The sequence below is a fragment of the Dromiciops gliroides genome, chromosome 3 (assembly GCF_019393635.1).
Source record: "Dromiciops gliroides isolate mDroGli1 chromosome 3, mDroGli1.pri, whole genome shotgun sequence".
Taxonomy (NCBI): Eukaryota; Metazoa; Chordata; class Mammalia; order Microbiotheria; family Microbiotheriidae; genus Dromiciops; species Dromiciops gliroides.
Window position 1 is genome coordinate 542,529,570 of NC_057863.1, and position 24,124 is coordinate 542,553,693.

A 24,124-nucleotide genomic window follows, 5' to 3' on the forward strand; every position below is an offset into this window, starting at 1 on the left:
CTCTCCTAGGATCCTTCCTTGATGCAACCCCAGCCAGGTGGGCCACCATCCTTACTCTCCATCCGAGGGCCCCACTCTGTTTATCAGTCATTTACCCAAGTGTCTCCCACAGTCTGGAAGGATCCATGTCCCACCTCCTCCATCAGTCCAGGATCCCGCCCCCACCCCACTTTCCCTTAGACTGGGGGCTGCCTGATTCCCTTCCCTCCCCTGGCCCAACGAGGGCCTCCTGGACTGAGGGCAGGGCCCTGTTTCACCTCTGGCCCAGACTGGGAAGTGGGAGGGAGGGAGGCATTTCCTGCAAGTGACCGGTCCTCCTCACTAAGCCCATCCTTCCTGTCTGTCCCCGCGCTGCCCTCGGCCAACCCCCCCCCCCCCCCCCGCCTGCTGAGCCACAGAGCTCCCCATCAATCCTAATGTGTCCAGGGAAGCAGGGTGATTAGGGACGGTCCAGCAAGGCGCCCGCCCGGGCTAATGAGAGCCGGCTTCTCGCCTAACAAGATTGGTCCCAAATCCTCCAGGGTCAGTAATTCAATCCCACGGCCAGATGATAGATCATCAGGAGAGCCAGCTGTGGGGAGCTGGCTACATCACAGCTCCCAGCCTCAAGAGCTCAAAGGAACCTCAACAATCACATTGCCCATCCCCCTCGCTTTTCAGAGAAGGAAACAGAGGCCCAGAAAGGCTAAGTAATTAGTCCAGTGTAACATACTAGTAAGGGCAGCCAAGATTCAAACCCAGGTCCTCCCACCCCAGATGATGACTTTACCACTCTATGGGGGGCCAAGGTTTTGGAGCAGCCTGTCCTCTTCTCCATCTCCTTCCCTCTGCATGTCTGCCCCAGCCTCTGCCCCCAACAGGCCACTGCCCCTCTCATCACCCAACACTTCAGTACCGTGAGCAACAAGATTTGGCTACCAATGTCTGCTGCTCAGTCCCCCTGAAGCTGGATTCCTTAGCTTGCTGTTTTCCCAGAATTCCTGAACTAATATCTTTCCCCTAAAACCACTGCCTCCTTCCGTTGTTGGTTCTACTCTTCAGCTAACTGTAGTTAGCTGTAGTTCAAAAATCCCAAGTTCAAATCCCACCTCAGACACTGTGACCCTGAGCAAGTCACTTAACCCCTACCAACCTCAGTTTCCTCATCTGTCAAATGAAGATAACAATAGCACCTACTTTATGGGGTTGTTGAGAGGATCAAGCATTTCTCAAACCTTAAAGCCCTGGCTAAATGCCATCCAAATTATTATTATTATCCACTGTTTGGAAATGTGGGTATACTCTAGGATTCCTCCCGCCCTCGCTTCTCATATCCAATAAGTTACCAGGCCCTGCTAATACCCCCTCTCTCCTCTGCCCCCTCCTCTCCTTCCTCCAGGGCTATGACAAGAGTCCAGGTCCCCATCACCACATTTCAGCTATTATTTAACTACAGGCCTTCTTGCCTCTACCCACCTCCTCTCTTTCTCCCTCCAAGCCGCTCTGTACAAACTTCCAGGCTAATTTTCCTTAGTTCTTGTGTAAGGGAATCCTTCCTCTGCTCAAAACCTTTCAGTGGCCTCCCATTTTCTACTGAGTAAAGTTCATTCCCCTTTTCCTGGCATTCAAAGCTCTTTCTAGCTTTAATTCACATTTCACCAAAATGGATGGTTCTGCCCCCCAAATATCCTGTGCACTCTTGCTCTTAAGGCCTAAAGTGTCAAGAGTGTTTGGGGCTGGATTTGAACTCAGGTCCTCCTTAATCCAGGGCTGGTGCTCTATCCACTGTGCCACCTAGCTGCCCTGGGATTGGCAATTTGACTGGGGATCAGGCCACTCTCCTTATCACTGTTTTCCCTGCTCTGAGCTCTGAACTCATTCTGTTCAGATGTACCCTGGTCATCTCTCCAAGGCCTCCCTCCCAGATGCCATCTCTGGGGCCCTGACCCCAAGCAGCATACCCATCACTTATCAGACTCTCAGAGCCAGAAGGGATATAAGAGACTGAGGCTCAGAGGAAGGGAAAAGACTTGCCCAAGGTCACACACTGCAGCTTAGTGGCAGAGCCAGGACTAAGAAGCCAAGTCACCTGACTCCCAGGTCAGGGGCTCTCTCCTCTCCCGTACTTGCTGCCTCACAAGTAGGGTGTTTGGTTCTGGGCTGCATCCTTTCCATCTTTGTAGATTTGAAAGAGCCAGATTTAGAGCCAGGAGACCCGAGTTCAAATTCCAGCTCTGAAATTTACCACCTGTGTGACTTTGGGTAAGTCACTTCTCTCCTTGAGGCTGAAAAACCCCAACTGTAAAATGAGGATATAGACTAGGTTGGTTGGAACACTGCCTGTTCTAAGGCATCTTCTACTCTATGTCCTGAGGTCCTTCCTTTCCCCCAGCTCTGATATTCCAAGTTCTAGGAGCTCACTCTCCCTTGCTTTTTACTTTGGCTCAGGCTCAGAAGTCCCTGAGGCTGTGTCACCTTTAAGTAATCACTGACAACAGTTGGAGTGTCGGAAATTGGGCATAAATTGGCCTGAGTAATACAGAGAGGACACAACCAAGTAGGATAATTTGGGATTATCTGGAATTTGCATATGGGTCTGGGGTAGGAGGAAGGGTAGATGTTGGATATAGCCAGTGAGGTCAAGCAACCCACAGCCTCACTGGCCACAACCTTCTGTGCGACAAACCACCCAGTACCAACTTCCCACCCGTCATCCCGCTTCCTCCTTCCTGACCTCTGAAGAACAAGTGGTGCCCCTCCCATGCAACAAGAGGCCACCACTAGAGGGTGCCAGCCTGCACCTCTCTTTAGCTTCCCTCCCAGCCTCAGCCTCCACAGGCCATCAGGACTCACGTCTCTCCTCCCTGCTTGTTGAAGGTGCAAGCTAAGGCGACCACCTGATTTGTAGCCCGACTGATGACAGGGACGCAGAGCATGGATTGCAGTTCACATCCCACGAGGTTCTGCAGCTGTGTTACCTCTTCCTGCAGAGCAGAGGCAAACACTGGTGAGCGGCAAGAGCCCAGATACCTCCAGATACAACAGTCTTAGTTCTCTGGGTTGGGAGTCGGGAGATCCGAGTTCTATTCCTACCCAACTCAACCGTCCATTCACAGTGGGACCTTAGACCTTGCCCCCCTCTTAGGGCCTCAGTTTCCTCTGGGGGAAATGAGAATGAGGCTGGCTCTGTTCTAGAGGCAGCTCTGGGAAGCAGGAGGGGCAGGGAAATGGGGGAAAGTGTTGGGGATCCTCTGCTGTCTCCTCCCCAGGGCATCAGGAAAGTAGGGGGATCTCCCACTCGAGGGAAAAGCAGCTCAACCCACCCCCCCACCCACACCCAGTACATGCCCAGGAAACGTCACTCACTGAAGTGAGGTCCTTCAGTGTGATGGATTCCTTGTTCTTCACCACCTGGCCCAGGTGCCCCACGGTCATCTGAAAGGGAGAATGACAGAAAGACAAAGCAAAAGAGAGAGAGAGAGACACACACACACACACAGAGTCAGTATGTGGGAGGTGGGAGGAGGGGGATCCGTCCTCCACGGTCAGTCTAGACAGGGGAGGGTGACCCAGCCTTAGGTGGGGCAGAAGCCTCTGGTCCTTGTTAGCCCAGCTATCCCCAAGCAGGGAGCTCTGGGGCCCTTCCTGACAAAGATCCTCTCCCTGCCTGCAGAGAGCCTCGAACAACACTCAGAACCACTGCCCAAGAGTTCCTGGAAGGTGCTGATCGATCAGAAAATCGTCTAACAGGTTCCAATAGGTCTTCAAGGAAGTGAGGGCTGGAGAAATGCTAAAAGAGCCCCCTCTCCTAAAAGCCGGGGTCCTGGACGATAAGATGCTTCAGCATTTAGAGACTTTAAGATCCTAGGTGGGCTTGATAAAAAAACAACCTATCTCCCAGGAGATTAAAATACCCCAAATGGGCCCCGACAAAGCCCAGTAGATCACTAAGAGATCCCCCAACGTCCCCAGCAGATCCTTGGGAGCCAGAGACCCACCGGAAAACTGACTTCTTCTCCAAGCACTTTGTCCCCGATGACCTGGGGGGAGGATGGGTAGTGTTAGAGAACAAGGGACAGGGAGCCCTGGCAGACCCCCCTCCCCTCCATGGCTTGTTGCCGCGGCCCCTGTCGACTGTCTCTCTGCGGCTCTCAAAGCACTTACCTGGCAGGAGAGCTGAAGGTTATCCTCTGAAACCAGAAGGAGGCAGCAGGTTGAGGACTCAGTCTCCTGCTGCAGCTGATGAAGGCAGAGGGTAGGAGATTAACTCCAGGGCCCCAAACAAACCCTTTCCCACCTACACGGTCGAAGGGCCTATTGACTCCTCTCCTTCAGGGAGCTTTTCCTCTTTAACCTCCTTCTATGATCTGACTCCTCCTGGGGCCAAGGGGGACTCCCCAAATGCCTGCAGGCCCCTGTTGTCTCCCGCAGGGGCTCCCGGAATTGGGTTCTACCCTTTCTAAGGAGAGGAGCTTTCTGGCCCTCAGGTCCAAGGCCTCCTGAGGACAGGACCCCTGAATCCCCTCCCAGACTGGAGGCTTCTGGCTCAGGAGAAGGGGAAGGGATGGAGGGGACCATAATGGAGATTAGGAGGGGTGGAAGGGGGAAGCAGTCCAACTCACATAATGGAGTACTTTGAGCTGAAGGGAAGAGGCGTCCAGGTCATAGAGTTCCCCTGTAAAGGGCAGGGAGTCAGAGTTGGGGGGGGGCAAAGGCAAAGACTGCCCCTGCCCCCTGCTATCAGCCCCACCCCATCCCATGGGATCTTATCCCAGTCATCTGTCCCAACCCCCACACTTATAATTCTTGGCCCTTAAATGTTAATCCCTCAGCTTCTGGCCCATCTCCTCAACTCTTCCCAAGTTCTGGGCCTGAGCTCTAAGATCTGTTTTGCAAACCTGACCCTCTCCTCTGACCCCTCACTCCTCACTCCTCTGTCCCACCCCAGCGCTCCCCACTGCCTCACCACACAGCTGCAGAATCCGGCTGTCCAGGTCACTGTAGCCACCCGTCCCGATGGGCACTGCCCCATCTGGCCGGGCTAGCGAGGTGGGCGGGGAAGAGGGCTCTGGCACCGGCCGAGGGCGGGGCTGACGCTGCTGCAGGGTCCGCAGCCTCTTCAGGGCCACCAGTGTCTGGGGGGAGAGGCTGGAAATGAGGGGCGGCATCAGGACCCCAGGGACCCTAAACACCAGCCATTCCTATCCCTCCCTTCCAGACATCCCTATCTCTATGTGGACAACACCCTCCCTCTCTTCTCCCAGGACCCCAAAAGTCTGGCAAGAAACTGGGAGTTTGAGGAGACCTCAGGGAGGATGGTGACCCAGACTGAGGAAGGTACTTGCCTAAGGCTCAGCTATAGAGTCAGTGTTTCCTGGCCTTTTACCCAAGGCTGACCCCACCCTCTCCAGCCTGCCCCACCCCAACATCCCCACACACATCCCACCCGCTCTGGACTCTCTGGGCTGTCCAGTCTGAAGAAAAGGCCTGGGCTTCCTGAGAGGCCCCGGCGCCCTTCTCTCCCAGACCCCACTCACATGCTTCTCAATGGCCTGCAGGCTCTGCTCATCCCCCTCACTGAGTTGAGCACAGTGTACCTAGAAGAACAGGGACCCCTGCCTAAGCCAATCTGCTCTTTCCACCCCTTCCCTCAGGAACTGCCTCCCCACAACATAAATTCACCCCCCCACCAAAAAAAGATCTCCTAGTCCCCTACTTACTATAAATCTTCCTCCCGCCATTCATATTAATTCCACCTACTAAAACCATCCAAGGCTGATCCAGAGAGATAATACTAACATTCACATTTAGTGCAAGTAGACGGATCCCCATTTCACAGGTGAGCAAACTGAGGCTCGAGGTGCTGTGACCTGTCTATGGTTATACAACCTCTAAGTATCCAAACCAGTGTTTCATTCCATTCAAGGAGAGTTTTATTAAGCAACTATCAGGTGCCAGGCAAGATCCCAACCCAGTACTCCTGATTTTAATTTTGAGATTCTTATCACTGCCTCTCACTCCTCTGCTTCTGCTCTTCTCCAGTTTATTTAAGCATGAACACCATCCCCCTCCATGCACACAAGTACACACACATACACACACAACACATACACAATACACACACACACACACACACACACACACACACACACCCCACCACCACCACCGAATCTTCCTGCTCATGGCTGCCCTACTCAAGAGAAGGTAAGGCATCCTTTCATCTGCACACCTGGTATGTTTGTGCCTGCCAGTCTCTCCAACACTTGGTGACCCAGAAGTCACTGTGGTCTCTGTGTGTGTCTAACTGAAAAACCACAGAACCACAGATTCAGAGGGCAGCCAGTTCAACCTCTTTCCTAGAGAGGGTGGTGGTGGGGTTGGGGGGAGAATCCTGAAGCCTCTGCTTGGATACCTCTAGTAATGGGGAGCTCACTTCCTCCAGAGGCAATCATTCCAAAATGGGACAGCTCTGATGGGTAGAAAGGTGCCATTGGGCTTTATGTATCTTCTTGTAACTCTTTCCTCCCTTAGCTCCTGCTGTTCCTAGCCCTGCCCTTAGGAGCCACCCAAAACAGCTGGAAGGACAGGTGATAGAAGACAGGTTCCAATCCCATTCTGCTACTTACTACCTTGTTAAAGGGGCACAAGGGGTGGGGGTGGTGCTGAGAACTCCCTAGATAAATGAAGGCAGCTAGCTTGTGTCTCTTAAACCTTCCCTTCTCCGGGTTAAGTAAGCACAGCTTCTAGTTCCTCCTGTCTACCCTCCCACAGCCTGTTTTCTCACTAGCCCAGTCTCCTTCTTCTGAATCCATTCTAATTTGTCAATGTCATTCCTAAAATGCGTTCCCAGAATTAAACACACTATTGCAAATGAGTTTGAGCCAAGCAGAAGATAAAAGGACTATCGCCTCCCTCCTTCTGGATGCTGCCTAATGTCACACTAGCTCTCGTTGTCTTCTCTGCCATACTGTCCTCTCATCTTGTGGACACCTAAGACCCCTGGGGTCTTTTTTTAAAACAGGAACTACCATCTAACCACATTTTCCTGATCCTGTACTTAAGTGTAATCAATATTGTTTTAACCCAAAGGCAAGCGTTTATACTTATCCCAGTTATATGTTTTTTCATCAACCTATTGAGATCTTTTGGGATCCCAGGTCGGTAGCCCAGCCGGGGGATGACTTTGTCCAGTGCCCAGCTAAAAGCCTAGAGAGGACATTAGGCTGGACTGGAAAGGAGCTGTGTGATGTTTAAAGGTGGAGAGTGGAGACCACAGGGTCTGAGCTGGGAGAGGGGAGAGGGGCAAATTCAGGACTATCTAGTTGAGGCTATAGAGTACCTTCTTTCCTTCTCCATTGGCTTCCCTCTTCTCCCCTCCTCTCCAATAATCGCCCGGAGCCTTTCTTCTCAAAATCCCAAAAAGGATGGAGCAGACAACCTGCATGGGGATCCTGCCACGCTGGCAAGGGAGTGTTCATCCAGCCTCCCACTAGAAACTTCCAGGGATTCACTTCCTCCCGAGGCAGCCCATTCGATATATGAACACCTCGAATTATTCCGACATTTTATTCCTCACACTAGGCTGAAATCCACCTCAGCAGCATCCCAGTTAGAGCCTCTCAAGGCCAACCCTCTTCCGCAGGCTACTCTTTCACATACTTAACCTCCTCCCTGTCCCAGTGAAGTCACCGCTCTCCTGGGGGTCCCTCCTCCATGGCCCATCTCACCTTCATCCCGATGTCCCTGCAGAATATGTGCCCCATGCTCTTCCCCAAGAAGATAAGAGGAAAGATGGGGATGTCCTGGTCTTTATACCCATCCCAGAGGCCTCCCTAGCCACATCAGCACTGAATTTAGCACAGTGCACGCTTTAATTACTGCAGAGAGTAAGGACAGACATGATCAGACTTGTGCCAGATGAAGCTTCCTTACCTCTAAGTCTGATCGTGTAACTTTTCTGCTCTGTAAACTTCATGGGCTCCCTACTGCTCTCCCAGTAGGGATGAACAAACTCCTTAGCCTGGCATTCAAAGTCCTCCTGCTTCCAGACCCCTTTTCCAATCTCATTTTCCCAGAACTCCCTTTTTGACACTCTCATGGGCAGCCAAAGCAGGCCTTTGGTTTCCAGATCTCATCCTGCTCTCTCCTTTCCATACACAGGATTCACAGGCAGAATTCCCACATCGGGCAGGCACTCCCTCCTCTTCTCCCCTGACATCCATCTATTTCTTCATTTTTCTTTTCTTTTTTTTTTTTTGCGGGGCAATGGGGGTTAAGTGACTTGCCCAGGGTCACACAGCTGGTAGGTGTCAAGCGTCTGAGGCCGGATTTGAGCTCAGGTCTTCCTGAATCCAGGGCCAATGCTTTATCCGCTATGCCACCTAGCCGCCCTTCTTCTATTCTTCAAAGCCTAACTAACTCAGGGCGGCTAGGTGGCGCAGCGGATAGAGCACTGGCCCTGGATTCAGGAGGACCTGAGTTCAAATCCAGTCTCAGACAGTTAACACTTACCAGCTGTGTGACCCTGGGCAAGTCACTTAACCCCAACTGCCTCCCCCCTCCCCCCCAAAAAAATCAAAGCCTAACTAACTCAAGCCCTGCATCTAACATGAAGCCTTCCCAGATCCATCCAGATGAGAGTGAGCTCTAATTCCTCACATCGTTTTGCCTCGGGCTTTCGTAGAATTACAGAATCTCAGGAATTGAATGGGACCTTCAATGCTCCTGGGTAGGCATCCTTGATACAACCTCCCAGACAGGCACCCAGCTTCTGTAGGAAGACCTCCAATGATTGTAGGAGGCAGCCCACTGAAAAAGTATGAGGGGCTGGGTTTGCCCTTATCATGCCCTACATCACATTCTCCTTTTCTGTGCCCTTGCCCAGCTTCCCTGCGTTTCTTCAGGTCCCAGCTAGTTTCCCCTTCTACTAGAAGCCTTTGCTGATCTCCTTTAATGCTAGTACCTTCTATCAATTATCTTATTTGGATGGTTTTTTTTTCCTTCTCTATCAATTATCACCTATTTATCCAGTGTAGATCTTGTTTGGACATGGCTTCTTGTCTCCCCCACTAGACTGTGAGCTCCTTGAGAGCAGGGACTGGCTTTTGCCTTTCTTGGTATAGCTAGTGCTTAGCACAGCACAAGGAGGCACTTAATAGATGCTTATTGATTGACTAAATGATTGACTGATCTCCCCCCCATTCAGGACCCTAACAATAACAATCTTTCTTTCCTAGAACTTGATATACAGTTGATCCTCACAATAACCTTTAGTGGAGGTGGGGTACTCAAATATTCTCATGATTATGCTCTCTCCTGGATGCAGTTATTCCTTCTAATGATGCTGATAAAAATCTTTTTTTTTTTTTTTTGGTGAGGCAATTGGGGTTAAATGACTTGCCCAGGGTCACACAGCTAGTAACTGTTAAGTGTCTGAGGCTGGATTTGAACTCAGGTCCTCCTGAATCCAGGGCTGGTGCTCTATCTACTGCACCATCTAGCTGCCCCGATGCTGATCAAAATCTATCCTTTCCTGTGCATTCTAAGTAACTCTTACCCATGTCTTCCCATAAGTTCTCTATAAGGAGTCCACTCAACAAGTTGGCTGCCTTCCTCTTGACACTGTAAGGACACTATCAGTGCATGTGTATTGTCCGTGGGTCAGCCTGAGCCCTCCCCACATGACCAGGCCACCTTCTGACTCATACATTTCATTGAGAAGATCCTTTACTACGGTTTCCCTTCCTAATTCCTCCAGTGGATATGTTAGAGCCAAGGGTATGTATGGGCGAGCCAGCTTGTCCTGACTCCTGAGAGCCAACTGTTAAACTTTCAGTGTGAGCATTTCACACCTCGGAAATCAGCAAATATTACCAGTCTGGCCTTGGTTTATTGTTTTGTTGACTGTATAGACTTACAGTGATAGGGAGAAAATGAAAATAATGTATATTAAAATTTAAACTATAGCCTGCAGTTTGGGCAAACTGGTTGTTACACATTTATCAGCACACCCCTGGTTATAGCCCACTCATACCCACCATGTCCCCCTCCATTGTCTTCTGGGTGATCTTCAATTTCAAATCTTCAGAAAAACTGTAGTAGTCCATAACTTGAAGCCATCCAACATTGAGGAGATGGGTACTACATGTATATTTACATATTTTAATGACTTTTATTCTCTATTTTAAAGATGAAGGAAAGTGAGGCTCAGCAAAATTAAATGGCTTGCCCATGATCACAGAGTGTCAGAGACAAAATTTGAACCTAGGTCTCTCCCAACTTCAGATCTACTGTGATTTCTACTGCTTCTCTCTGAGATTTGGACCACAAGAGGCCTCAAAGCAGGAGTTCTCAACCTTTTTTGTATCCCAGACTTCCTGGGCAATCTGGTGAATCCCATGGACCCTTTCTCAGAATAACTTCTTTAAATGCATAAAACAAAATCCATAAGATTTAGCAAGGAAACCAATTATATTGAAATACACATATCAAGATTTTTTTTAAATTAGTGTTTATTTTGTACTTTTAAATTTTTTTTCGGGGCAATGGGGGTTAAGTGACTTGCCCAAGGTCATACAACTAGTATGTCAAGTGTCTGATGTTGGATTTGAACTCAGGTCCTCCTGAATCCAGGGCCAGTGCTTTATCCACTGCATCACCTAGCTGCTCCCAAGATATTTTAGGCTAGCAATGTGTTGTTTTTTTCTGGGCAGGGCAATGAGGGTTAAGTTAATTGCCCGGGGTCACATAGCTAGTAAGTGTCAAGTTCCCAAGATATTTTTAAAGCAGATTCATGGACCCCAGTTTAGAAACTCTGCCTTAGAGATAACCTTTCTCATTTTATAGATGAAGAAACTGAGGCCAAGAAAGAGGAAGGGACTTATTCAAGGTGATACAGGTATTAAGTAGCAAGGCTGGGATTTGAACCCAGATTTTTGTGATACTGGATCCAGCGCTTCTGCTATTTGAGGGCAGGAGCTCACTTCATCTTTGCAACCCTATCACCAGTGCTGAATACAAGGATCTGTACTCATAATAGTTTTTGGCTGAAGTGTAGAAGGGTTCAGATAAGGAACAAGTCACTGGCGTGGCCAGGGATGGCTTCCTGGAGGAGGTAAGGCCTGAATTAGGTCTTAAAGAATGGAAACACTCAAGACGGGAGGGAAGATGACATCCATGGAAGAGGGATGGCTTGAGGAAAAGCATCAAGAGGGGTATGGGTCTGGTTGGAAAAGCCTCATTGTTTACAAGGATGCAGAAAGGAAAGGACCAGACTGTGAAGAGCCTCAAATGCTAGACTGGAGTCTAAAGCTTCTTCCATGGGCTGTGGGGAGCCACATCAGGCTCCTCCTGTTCAGGAAGGGCAAATGGTCAGAGATGGCCAAAGAAAGATGACTCTGGTCTGGAATGCAGGAAGAGGGAGGGGAGATGCTGAGAAAGAGGCTGCCATAATCACTATGGAGGGATGGGAGTTAAGGCTGGGGCTTGGAAGGGGCAGTGGGAGAAAGCCTTCCTTTTCCTCCCTACCCCCAGGGATGGTTAGTGGGTAAAGATGGCCCCTTGGTGGGCACCATCTGTGACTCCTACAGGAGCAGGTGGCTGGGCCAGGGACTGTGGGGAATACCACAGTCTCATTTGCATGTGATTTACATACAGTGCTGGGCTCATCCCAGTTAGGATCTTCTATTCTCCTCCTTGCTCAGCTCTGGGTCTCCTCTCTGCTACCAGATCTCCTAGCCAGGGCAGAAGGAACAATGCCTAGGGAGTGGGGAGCGATAAAATGGGGCCAACTCAGGGACCAAAGTCTTGGCTGGGACATCCATCAATCAAACAATTGGCAGGTATTCATTAAGCACCTACTGTATACCAAGCCCTGGGGATGCAAGTGCAAGAATGAAACAAGCACTTCTCACAGTGAGTTCACATTCTGATGTCCCATGGCCTTAAGTGTCTGTCTGCCATTCACAGATTTACACACATAAAGAAACACTGACGGGGGCAGCTAGGTGGCGCAGTGGATAAAGCACCAGCCCTGGATTCAGGAGGACCTGAGTTCAAATCTGGCCTCAGACACTTGACACTTACTAGCTGTGTGACCCTGGGCAAGTCACTTAACCCTCACTGCCCCGCAAAAATGAGAAGAAGAAGAAGAAGAAGAAGAAGAAGAAGAAGAAGAAGAAGAAGAAACACTGACAAGTGTACGTGCAGCCATTCACATGCAAGCCCCAATTGTACACACACGCACACACCTAATATGCACAAAGGCCATGCATGAATGTGTACGTGTGAGTAGATGTTTGCATCTATGAGTTTCTAAAAGAATGAATGAACAGAAAGGCATTTATTAAGGTCTTATCACTTGTTGGGTGCTGTGTTAAGCACAGGGAGGTGGGGGGCACAAAGACAAGTAAACAAGAGTCAGAGGAGCTCACATTCAGTGGGGTGAAGACAAGAAATCAAGGGGAGCTGTGGAACAAGGAGGGGGCAGGGCATGCACATGGTGGCAAGGTTTGGAAACAAACCTTGGAATTTCTCTTCGAGGACCTGTGAGTGTGTGTACACTATGGGTGTGCATGTACATTAGGATGCCTCGTGTGAATGCACATGCGTATACACAGGGGCACGCCCAGGAAAACTCATCCATCCAGGCATTCTCCTATGCATTTCCACAATACACACTCAGAAGTACATACAAACATTTAGACATCCTACAGCATTCTTATGCTCACACAAGCCTTCAAACACATTCAAGGACACAAGTGCACACACACACACACACACACACACACACTCCCAAATACACTCTCACCCTCACATATCTCCATACTCAGACAAAATCATACATGAAAGCACACCACACACACATACACGTTTCCCTACTTTCACTGATCCTGGGACACAAACACACATTGGAATCTATGCACGTGCTCCCCAACTCGGATGAATGTAGACAGACTCTCCAGGGAGCTGAGAAGCCAGGCATTGTCTGCTGTGCAGGACAGCAGCATCTCAAGAGAAATCCCTGTGTCCAGGGGGCCTGGAGCCCCTCCCACTGGAGGCAGCCACTCAGAGCTGAATACAGTGCTCCCCTCCCCCTGCTTCTCCCAGGTCCAGACCAAGGGGCTTTTTGGCCAATTGAATTAACAAGAGTTTCACAGCCAAGTGACACCAGGCAGAAGGGCTTCAAGCAGTCAAGACATTAATGAAATAAATCTGGAAAATTACAGGACTTTGGAGCTACTAAGATCAAGGGTCTAGGGATGATATCTGGAAGGGTCCATAGAACCCACAGGATCACAGATCTAGAACAGGAAGAGATCAGAGAGGTCATCTTGTCAATCTCCCCTTTTTACAGAGGGAAATACTGAGGCCCAGAGAGGGGAGGGGACACATGGGTCAGACAGGAAGTAAGTAGCAAAGGCAGGATTCCAACCCAGGTCCTCTCTTCCAAAACTTGGGGCTCCTTTCATTCTACCAAAGTGACAATCACCTTTGAACAAAGAATGTCAGAGGGTAGAAAGACCCTAGAGATGATCTCCTTGACAGACGAATAAACCAAGGAGGAGGGGTACTCCTGGCCTCATGGTCAGTGGTACAGGCCTCATGCTGGCCGCCATGCCCCAATCCTCCAAATCATGGATGTCATGACCATAGAACTCAGCCTCCAAAGGGCCCCTGACAGTCTACCAGGTGGAGTCTCCCCAGTGGTCAAAGGTCCCCAGGTCACCAGGGGCCGAGCTGATCATTCTTTGCTCTTCTCCATCCATCTGGGCCTTTCTTGGCTTCCATCATTATTTACTGGGTGCTGGGCCCCCTTGGTGGAGCAGCAGCTGCTGGAAGCTCATCATCTGGGCCTCAGAATCATAGAATCTCAGAGTTAAGAAGGCATCTCACCCAACCCATTCCTGGGCAGGAATACCCTCTCCACAATATCACCAACAAATGGTCCGCCAGCCTCCATTGGGAGAGGCCTTGCATATAGTAGGTACTTAATAAATGCTTGTTGATTGATCAGTTATATGACTGACTAAAGGAACTCACTATCCTTCAGGACAACCCATTCTATCTTTAAACAGCTCTCATTGATGAGGCTTAGCAATAAGTGCTGAGAGAAAGAAAGAAGAGGTAGGTAACTCTCTCCTACAGAGACCCACAAGGAGTGTTTTCTGAAGTGCCTGAGAACAGGATCACCTCTCCATTCTCTGGGTTCAAATCCTGCCTTCAACTTTTTCTACTTGTGTGACCTTGGACAAGTGACTGAACCTCTCTGGGCCTCATCTGTAAAATACAGAAGACAGCCAAGGCCATCTTTCTGGCTCTGACATCCTAGGAGCTCTGCTGACTAGAAAAGGTTTTAAAATTCCCCAAGCCTCCAGATAATTCAAAGACATCTTCCATGAGGTGGGGCAGGGGACCAGGGAATGTGCTGCTTCTGGATTCTGGAAAGGCAGTAACAGCAGCATTTGAAAAAGAGCTATGCACCTCTGGTGGGAGCCTATGGGAGAAACAGACCCCAGGGCTCCAGCATGGAACACCTTCCATGCTACTCACCTCTCCTAGGAAACAAGGTTCTGGGTGTAGGGAGGCAATGGGTTTTGTTGTTGTTGTTTTGGGGTTTGGTTTTGGTTTTTCAGAGCAATGAGGGTTGTGACTTGCCCAGGGTCACACAGCTAGTTAAGTGTAATTACGGCAATCGTTTTTACTGAAGGATGCCAGGACAAAATGTGCCCCCCACTTCGGAGATCTTAGCTGGAATGGCCAGCACTTAGAATTCGAGTACAGAACTCTAAGACAGTTAACTGGGCTGGCTTCCATCTTTTATAACACTCATTCCAAGATTCAATGATCCAAGGGAACTGGGAATTTGGCTCCAAGTTTCTGCTCTGTGTCATCCTCCAAATGTGAGAAGCCTTCTCTTGGTCATGCCTGTGTTGATAGGGTGCTTGGAGATCCTCTGAAGAAGACGTCAAAGTCACAAGGAAGGATAGCTTCCCATGCTAAGTATCGGGGGATGACAGGATCCCTCTATCCTGGGTCTGGAAAGGACCCTGAAAGGTCATCCAGTCAATCCTCCTGCCTCCAGGCCAGAGGACAAAGGGGGAAGAAGAAGGGCCCTGTAGAGTAACACGGCTAACATGAGGACTGCCAGAATGAGTCTTCGGAGAACAATGACCTATTTAAGGGAACAGAAGCATGTCTGCTCACAGACCCACAGTCAAGTGTATTCATACACAAACACCCATGGCACGCACACTAGGATACAAGCGCTGACTCTCAGAGCCCTCAAAGGGCATCTCACCCAAATTCTGACCCAGAGCACGCATGCTCTTGGAATGATGCCCAACAGAGGGGTCATGAACCCTGGGATTCCCTGGTGTAGCGGGAAGCAGTGGATTTTGAGTCAGAGGACCTGTTACTTGCCACCTGTGTGACATTGGATAAGTCATTTCCCCTCTGTGGGTTTCAGTTTTCTCATTTGTAAAAGTGAGAGGCTTGAACTAAAACCCTAAAAAGAGCCTTCCAGTTCTTAATCCTATGATTCTATACTCTCTGAGGACAAAGAGCTCACTCCCTGCTCAGAGAGCCCATTCCATGGTGGTACGGCCCTTATCATTGGGAAGCTTTTCCTCATTTTGAACAGAAACATGCCTCCCTGTGACTCCCCTGTTTGCCGGCCCACACAGAATAGGTCTGCTCCCTTTGTTCCAAGATAGTCCTACAGAATCCTAGAGAAAACCATTGTACAAGTCTGGCAGGAATGTCACACCCCATACATCAAACTGTATTTGAAATCCCCCTGCCCTCTTTCTACAGGATCCTAAAGAGGGGACCAGGAAAGGCACCGCTGATCTTTCCTGTCTTCTCCTTGCCCACCCCATGCCATCACCACTCATCTTCCCCAGCCAGAGGAAGCAGGGCCAGAGACATATTTTGCAGGCATTACATATCCCAAATCTGCTAACCCAAGTTCCTCTGCAGACAGGAGGCCATCTGACAATCTGGAGGAAGAGAATAGGGGAGGAGAGCAGATGGTGGGAAGTCAGTGTGAACAAGAAGCGCGTTCCCTGGAGAGCAAGAGAGCCTTTGGGTGCTGGGGAGAGGGAGTGCCCTGGGGATGGGGCTGTGTCTCCCCCCTCAGACTAAGGGTCCCCTGAGGGCAAGAACTGTATCTGGTCCCTTAGATCATGGGCTACCTGAAGGCAGGGGTCACTGACCAGCCCCCCACAAACAGGGGCTCCCTTCTGGCCCTCTTCCAGAAGTCAGCTGTTTGAAAGGTCAGATGCCTTTAAATCACTTTAATTCCCTTTTAATGAGCTGGGGATGACAGCTCAGAGGACCCTGTAAAGGAGAAGAGCTAAGTAATCCACCCCATTCAGGCCGTGCTCAAGGTGGACGAGGGGAGGGTTTGGAGATCCTGAACCTGATCTAGGTACTTCTTGATGAGGTTGGGGGAGGGAGGATTTGGGGGCAATTCTTCAGATTCAGAGGCCGGACCCATGGCTGGGAGTCAGGACTCCTGGCTTCTAGTCCTAACTCTGCTGCTTACCTGATGTGGGACCTGGACAAGTCCTTCTTCAGACATGAGTTTCCTACTATGTAAAAATGAAGGCACAGAACTCAATAGTCTCTGATACCTTTTACTTATGACACTGTGTCCTAAAGTCCCTGCCAGCTCTGACATTCAGTGTTCTAAGGCCTCTCCCAGCACTGATAGTCAATGTTCTAAGGGCCATCCCAGCTCTGACATTCTGTGTTCTAAGGGCCATCCCAGCACTGATATTCTATGTTCTAAGGGCCATCCCAGCTCTGATATTCTGTGTTCTAAGGGCCATCCCAGCACTGATATTCTGTGTCCTAAGGGCCATCCCAGCACTGATATTCTGTGTCCTAAGGGCCATCCCAGCTCTGATATTCTGTGTCCTAAGGGCCATCCCAGCACTGATATTCTGTGTCCTAAGGGCCATCCCAGCTCTGATATTCTGTGTCCTAAGGGCCATCCCAGCACTGATATTCTGTGTTCTAAGGGCCATCCCAGCACTGATATTCTGTGTTCTAAGGGTCATCCCAGCACTGATATTCTGTGTTCTAAGGCCCCTCCCAGCTCTGACATTCTTGGTTTTAAGGTCCCTTACAATTCTGACATTCTGTGTTCTGAGGCCTTCTAGCTCTTATGTTGTATGTTCTAAGGCCCTTTCTAGCTCTGATGTTGTATGAGTCTATTAGCTCCTTCCCTTTACCCTTCCAGCTACATATCCATGATTGGTCTTGTATTCCCCTCAGGATGGCTCGGGAGCCTGTGAGTCTTTGGTTCAGTGATTTCCTAATACCATCATTCTGGCTTCTCTCCCTCCTCCTCCTCCTCCTGCCTCATCACCATCCCATGTTAATCTTCCTTCCCTACAAGCTGGCTCATGCCTCCCCTTGAGCCTCACCTCCAACAAGCTTTTCCCCTCATAAATGCTTAATAAATGCTTGTTGTTGTTAAACCACACACAGTGCCTTACTCTCTCTTCCTTCAACATTATGCTAGCCAGAGAATGTAAAAGTCCCTCATCTCCCTGTCTCTATCTGCTTGTGTTTGATGGGGCTCTGTGTCTCTGTCTCACCTTTGTCTCTCTGTCTCTGTCTTTGTGTCTCTGTGTCTCTCTGCCTCTCTCTGTCTCTGTCTTTGTGTCTCTCTGTCTGCCTCTGTCTCTGTGTCTCTGTCTCTCTTTGTGTCTCTGTCTCTTTCTGTCTCTCTGTCTCTGTCTCTTTGTGTCTCCTCTGTCTGTCTCTGTCTTTGTGTCTTTCTCTGTTTCTGTCTGTCTCTCTCTGTCTCTGTCTCTCTTTGTGTCTCTCTGTCTGTCTCTGTCTTTGTGTCTCTCTCTGTTTCTGTCTGTCTGTCTCTGTCTCTGTGTTTCTCTCTGTCTCTGTCTCTCTCTCCTCTCTCCCTCCCTCCCTTTCCATGTATATTCTAGGTTTCAAAGCTGATGCAATGTGGCTCTCATCCCTCAGGCTCATTCCCTCCTGCCGTCTGGAGTCTCTGCACCCCCTCCCCTACTATCCCTTACCTCATAACCCTCCTACATCCTCCAATGTCTGAGGAAGAGCCAGGCCTCCCCCTCGATAAGGCAAACCTTTCTGCTTGCGCCCTTGATCCCATCCTACCCCGTCTCCCCCAGGAGCTCACCCCATTAATCATTCCCTCTCTCATCTTCCACCTCTTGCTATCTCCCGGCTCCTTCCCTGCAGCTTGCCAACATGCTCAGGTCGTCTCATCCTTTAAAGTCTTCCCTGGGCTCAACCATCCCTTCTAGCGAGTGTTCTATTTCCTCCCTTTCACTGCCAAAGCCCTGGAAAGAAGAGTCGGCATTCACTGTGGCCACTTCTCTACCACCCACTCGCTCCTCAGCCCTTTGCAATCTGGCTCTCGACCAGGCACTTCATGAAAACTCTCCTCTCAAAGACGTTTCATGATTGCACCTGCCAAAGCCAGGGGATTGTTCTCAGCCCTCATATCCCTGGCTCCTTCTGCAAGGCCCGGCCACGCTGGCCGCCTCCCTTCTCCTGAATCGCTCTCTCCTGCCTTGGCTCTCATGACATGGGGGTCTAGCTCAAGACCCTCCTGGACTGCCACCATCTCCCTGATTTACTGTTCCTTCCCAGGCCCCTTTGTTGGAACATTATCCATCTCCTGTTCCCTAAGAGAGAGGGACCCCCAAGGTCCTCTTCTCCAGGGATATCCCCCTCCCCTGGAGGATGTCCCCCAAGGGACGTCCTTGGGGGACACAATGGAAAGAATATTGACTGGAGAGTCAGAGAACCTGAGTGCGAGGCCTGCCTCTGACACATCCAACCCAAAGGACTTTGGGAAAGCCACAATCTCCCTCCCTGGGCCTTGGGTTTCCTTGTCAGTGAAGTGAAGGAGGTGAATTAGATGACCTCCAAGGTTCCTGCCAGCTCATCTAGGATCCTGTGATTCTCTCTCCCTCCGTGTGTTCTCTCCTTTGGTGACCTCATCTGGCCCCACGAGTCCAATTATCAACATCGGTAGCCGTGAGGGTGGTGCAAGACCCGGCTTCCAATGCCAACTCTGATCCTTATTAGTTGTATGACCAGTAGCCTGTGAAGTAACCAAGGCACCGTAAGCCAGTGTCTTCTCCTTGCTAATCCTCAGCTTCCTCCTCTGCCGCTGGGGATAAAAATGTCTGCACCACTGAATTCAAAAGGTTGTCCTGAAGGTCAAACAAGATAATATATGTACCGCAGTTGGCAAACTTTAGAGGATGAGACCAATAGGCATGGGACAGCAGAAAGAACTCTGGCTCTGGGGTCAGAGGATCCAGGTTCAAATCCTGCCTCTGATACCATCTGTGTGACCTTAGTCACGTAGACTCCTTAAGCCTCAGTTTCCTCAATTGTAAAATGAGGAGACTGGACCAGATGACTCTGTGAAAAACCAATTCTCAGCAGATGGCCTTCAAGATCTATATAATCCAACTATAATCTCTCTCTCTCTCTCTCTTTCTTTCTCTCTCTCTCTCTCTCTCTCTCTCTCTCTCTCTCTCCCTCCCTCTCCTTCTCTTTCTCCCCTTCTCTCCTTCCTTTTTCATTCTTCTCTAGCTCCCTCTCTCCTGTCTTTGTCTCTGTCTTTGTCTCCATCTCTGTTTCTCCTTGTCTGTCTCTGTTTGTGTTTATCTCTCCCTCTGTCTCTGTCTCTCTATGTCTCTGTTCATCTCTGTCTGTCTGTCTCTACAGGGATTTCCCATCTCTATCTCAAACTTGAGCCTATGGGAGGCCAAGGACAAGGATCACATAGGGTGAGCAGGCATGGAAAGGTTCCAACATGCATGATGAGCAGGAACATCCTCACGGAGCCCTTGGAGCATGGGTGTCTATCTCAAATTCAACCTGCCTGAAACTGGACTCGTCACTGCCACCTCATACAGCTGTCCCTCCTCCAAACGTTTCTATTTATGTTGAAGCGACCGCCATCTTGTCAGTCACCCAGGTTCATAACTTCATAGCTGTCCTTGCCTCTTCCCTCTCCCTTCCTTCTACCCCATTCAATGAACTGAAAGAGCCTGTCAATTCTACCACAACAAAATCTCTTGGAGTTATTCTCTCTTTCCCTCTTCTCTATAGAAACACAGCCACCAAAACAGACCATCATCACTTCTTGTCTGAACCATTACAATAGCCTCTTCAATGTTCTCCCTGCCTCTGGTGTCTCTCTCCTTCAATACATCCTTGGCACAACTACCAAAATAATCCTCCTAAAGTTCTAGCTTTACCATTCTCCTGTTTAGAAGCCTTCAATGGCTCCCTATTACCCCAGCTCCTTAACCTGCCCTTCAAGGCCTTCTACAATCTATCTTTAGCCTGTCTTTCTAGCTTTATTTCATATCATCCCCCCACCCCTCACAAACTCTACTTCCCAACCAAACTAGACTACTTAGCTAGAGCCTCAAATCCCATCTCCTCCATTCTAGGCATTCACCTACCACCCCACTCCCCATGCCTTTAACACGCCTTCTCCTCACCTTGAATTTCATAATCCTTATCTTCCTTCAAGGCCAAGGTCAAAAGTTACCTCTCTCTCAAAGCCTCCATGAGCCCCAGATGCTATTGCTTACTCCCTCCCCAAATAACCAGACATTATGCTTTATCTGAACAGGTTGTATAGACCTTAGAGTCCTTGGGACAGGTGCTGGGTTTTTTTGTCTCTGGACCCTCACTGCCCAGCCCCACGCCTTCTATATAAAAGACAATTAACACATCTTTGTTGAACTGAATTGAATAAGGGCAGGAGCTATTCTGAGGAAGAGTATAGTTGGTATGACCCCAAAGTGAGGGAAGAAGACAAGGGGCAAAGAGTGAGGCATGGGAGAATGAGAGATGGTGATAACATAGATAAACCCACGGTAAGAACCTGATTCAGTGTCAGAACACTTCATTATCCACCCCAAACAGAGATACTCCTCTCCAACTCCCCAACCCAAGGGGTAACATGAGACAATGAGAAGGGATGGAGTCAAGGTGATTAGAGTGATCATAGTCCCCTTACACCAGCCCTGCCCTCATCCCCTATCCCTCAGCCCCCGGCTCTTACCAGGATGGTGGCCACAACGCCTCCAGCTTCCTTGTCCACCAATGGGACTACCAGCACTGGGAGGGAAGGGCAGAAAGAGGACAGTGAGATGGAAATCACCAAAAGAGGAACCAAAACAGGCAGACACAAGAGAGAAAACACAAGGGAAAGAGTGAGACAAAGAAACAGAAAGAAATGGGCAGAGACACCAGGAATCACACACAGGAGAGAGAGAGAGAGAGAGAGAGAGAGAGAGAGAGAGAGAGAGAGAGAGAGAGAGAGAGAGAGAGAGAGAGAGAGAGAGAGAGAGATATGAAGAGACACGGAGAAACACAAACACCGACCAAGTAACTCTGGGTGCCAAAGGAGAGAGACAGCAAAGAAGAAAGAGACAGGGCCAGAGTGCCACAAGAGAGAACATCTACTGACACAGAAACCAAGCAGATCTGTTCCTATGGTGCTTCCCCACAAGGGCCCTGTGAGGCACGCAGTGCATCTATGAGCATCCCTGTTTTGCACATGAAGAAACTGAGGTCCAGATCAGGGAAATGGCTCATCCAGAGCACACACAGATAAGAAGCGAGAAGCCAGGGTTCCAGGACATTAGGGAGAAAGAAATTCAAAAAATAAAGGGAGAGAAAGGAACAACTGGGAGGTAAGACAGAGAAAGAGAAAGAGAGAGAGACAGAGGGAGAGAGAGATGGATCAAACAGAGATAGAGACAGGAACAGAAGCAGACATGGACAAAGCTAGAGAGGATGACAGACAAGAGAGAGGCAACTAGGACAGAAGGAGACAGAGACCCAGCTCCCCTGCCACCCGCGCCAGCCCACCTTGGGCCTGGGTATTACCTTGTCTGTCAGCAGCCAGTGGGGCAGTGAGACCCGTCAATGCTTTCTCTGGCAAGTCTGAGGGGCCCAGCCCACTGCAGCTCAGCCGCTCCCAGGCCTGGACGGCATCTCTGAGACAAAAACAAGACCCCATCAGCTGAACTCTAGCCTACAGCTACACAATTAGCCAGGGATGCTGCCCACCCAGTTGTTTCCCCTCTTTTCTAATAAGTTAGCGTTTATATAGCATAAATGTAGGGTTAGGGTGGCATTATTAAGGTATATATGCAAAAGCAAAGTACTCTAGCCTATACCCATGGCTCCTCACCACAACCCTGGGAAGTAGATATGATAATTACCCTCATTTTACAGATGAGGAAAGTGAGGCACCTTGCCCAGGGGTCACACAGTTAGTAAGTGTCTGAATCAAGATTTGAATTCAAAACTTCCTGACTCAAAACCTGGCTTCTTTCTATCCACTGTGCCACCTAGCTACTTTGGGAATCTCAAATAATTTTACATGTTATCTCCTTCCCCACAACAGCCCTGTAAGATAGGAGCTATTATTACTCCTCCTTTACACATGAGGAAACCGAGGCAGAGAGGTGAAATATCCTGCCCAGCTATTAAGCATCTAAATCAGGATTTGAACTCAAGTCTTCCTTAGTCCCTTTTCATTGTTCTATCCACAGTGTCAGCTAACTGCCTCAGTGCACCTGCTCTGAATGGGGCACTGGAAATGGACTATCCATGCTTCCCTTCCAAATATCCAACACTTCTTTAAACCCTCCCCCTTCATTGTGGATTAGAGTTTTGGGGGGGGGCAGGGCAATGAGAGTTAAGTGGCTTGCCCAGGGTCACACAGCTAGTAAGTGTCAAGTGTCTGAGACTAGATTTGAACTCAGGTCCTCCTGAATCCAGGGGTGCATTAGACTTTTCTCTCCTCTCCCTGCTCAGCCTCTAATCAGGGAAAAAGAGAAGAAACCCAGAAAGTAGGAGGAACAAGTAGGAAACATGGATAATCCACAAATGGGCAGAAAACCTGGATAACTGAGAGTGACTGCAGAATAAGCATCATAATAACTCCCAGGATTGTTGTGAAGATCAAATGAGATCACTGACCGGCACACAGTAGGTGCTTTATAAAGTTATCTACCTAACCTTTACAAAGTGCTCTCTTTGCAACAACCCTGTGATATAGGCAGTGTGTTATTATCTCCATTTTGGCAACTGAAGGGACTGAGGCACGGAGAAGACCCGCCCAAGATCCCAAGGCTTGGATCAGAATTTACCACCCCCAGGGTAACTCTGAAGTCCTCAGACCTCTCTTTTGGGGCCCCCAAAAAAACAATGTGTGTTGAAAGCTTACTTCCTGGGCTACATCAAAAGAAACTAGGACACAGAAAGAGACAGCCACTTTCTGAAGGTCACACAGCAATCCAGAAGCAGAACTAGCTTCTGGATGGAATTAAAAACAGCTCCTTCAATTAATTGTGCATTCCATTCAACTAACATGTCCTGCCACCTACTAAGTGCCAGGTCCTGTGCTCGGGGCTTTGAACGTGGCAGACCCAGGCCCTGCCCACAAGGAGTTTACAGTCTTGGAAGGCAGTTTGCCTAGGCCCTGTCCTCTGGGCATAGTAGTTCAACAGAAGAGCCTGGTGGTTAAGTCCTGGGCATCACTCTGGTATTTCATTTCTAAGCTATTCTATCTCATAATAAATGTCTTGTACCCACACATTTAATGACCGTCCCTTGTTGAATTCTTTCTGACCCAAATAACCTCTGTTTCCTAATAACCAGAATGGCCCCTCGAGGGAAGGGGCCGCCCCAGGAGGCAGCAGACTCCCCACCACTGGAGGACTTTATGCAGAGGCTGGATGACCTCATCAGAAATGGAAGATCCCTGCTCAGATACACCTGGTCTAGGTGGCCTCCATGGGGTCTCACGGCTCAGAGTTCTATGTACAAGAAGCATTATTAGCACATGGTACTAATGAATAAGTGGCCTGTTTCTAGTGGATAGAGAACCTTGGAACCAGAGAGACCTGGGCTCACATCCCACCTCTGACACATAGCGGCTGTGTGATCGATGCTGGGCAAATCGTTTAACCCCTCGGTGCTCTGGGCAGCTCTAGAAGTCGTGTGTGTGTGTGTGTGTGTGTGTGTGTGTGTGTGTGTGTGTGTGTGTGTGTGTGTACATATCTATGATTATAAGACTTTGCCTAGAAGGTGGTGACCTACA

The 24,124-nt window shown here is 49.5% G+C and overlaps 1 protein-coding gene across 1 annotated transcript in view; it reads right to left on the minus strand.

Annotated features, from left to right (window-relative positions):
- The window catches only part of PDE2A (phosphodiesterase 2A), a 178,529-nt gene that overhangs the window by 25,590 nt on the left and 128,815 nt on the right, over positions 1-24,124 (minus strand). The window contains exons 5-13 of the mRNA XM_043992733.1: positions 21,901-22,010; positions 21,071-21,126; positions 5,517-5,576; positions 4,946-5,114; positions 4,602-4,654; positions 4,144-4,218; positions 3,978-4,019; positions 3,346-3,414; positions 2,833-2,963 (exon numbers count right to left, since the gene is read on the minus strand). Of these exons, the coding sequence (XP_043848668.1) occupies positions 2,833-2,963; positions 3,346-3,414; positions 3,978-4,019; positions 4,144-4,218; positions 4,602-4,654; positions 4,946-5,114; positions 5,517-5,576; positions 21,071-21,126; positions 21,901-22,010 (765 nt within the window). The remainder of the gene's footprint in view (positions 1-2,832; positions 2,964-3,345; positions 3,415-3,977; positions 4,020-4,143; positions 4,219-4,601; positions 4,655-4,945; positions 5,115-5,516; positions 5,577-21,070; positions 21,127-21,900; positions 22,011-24,124) is intronic.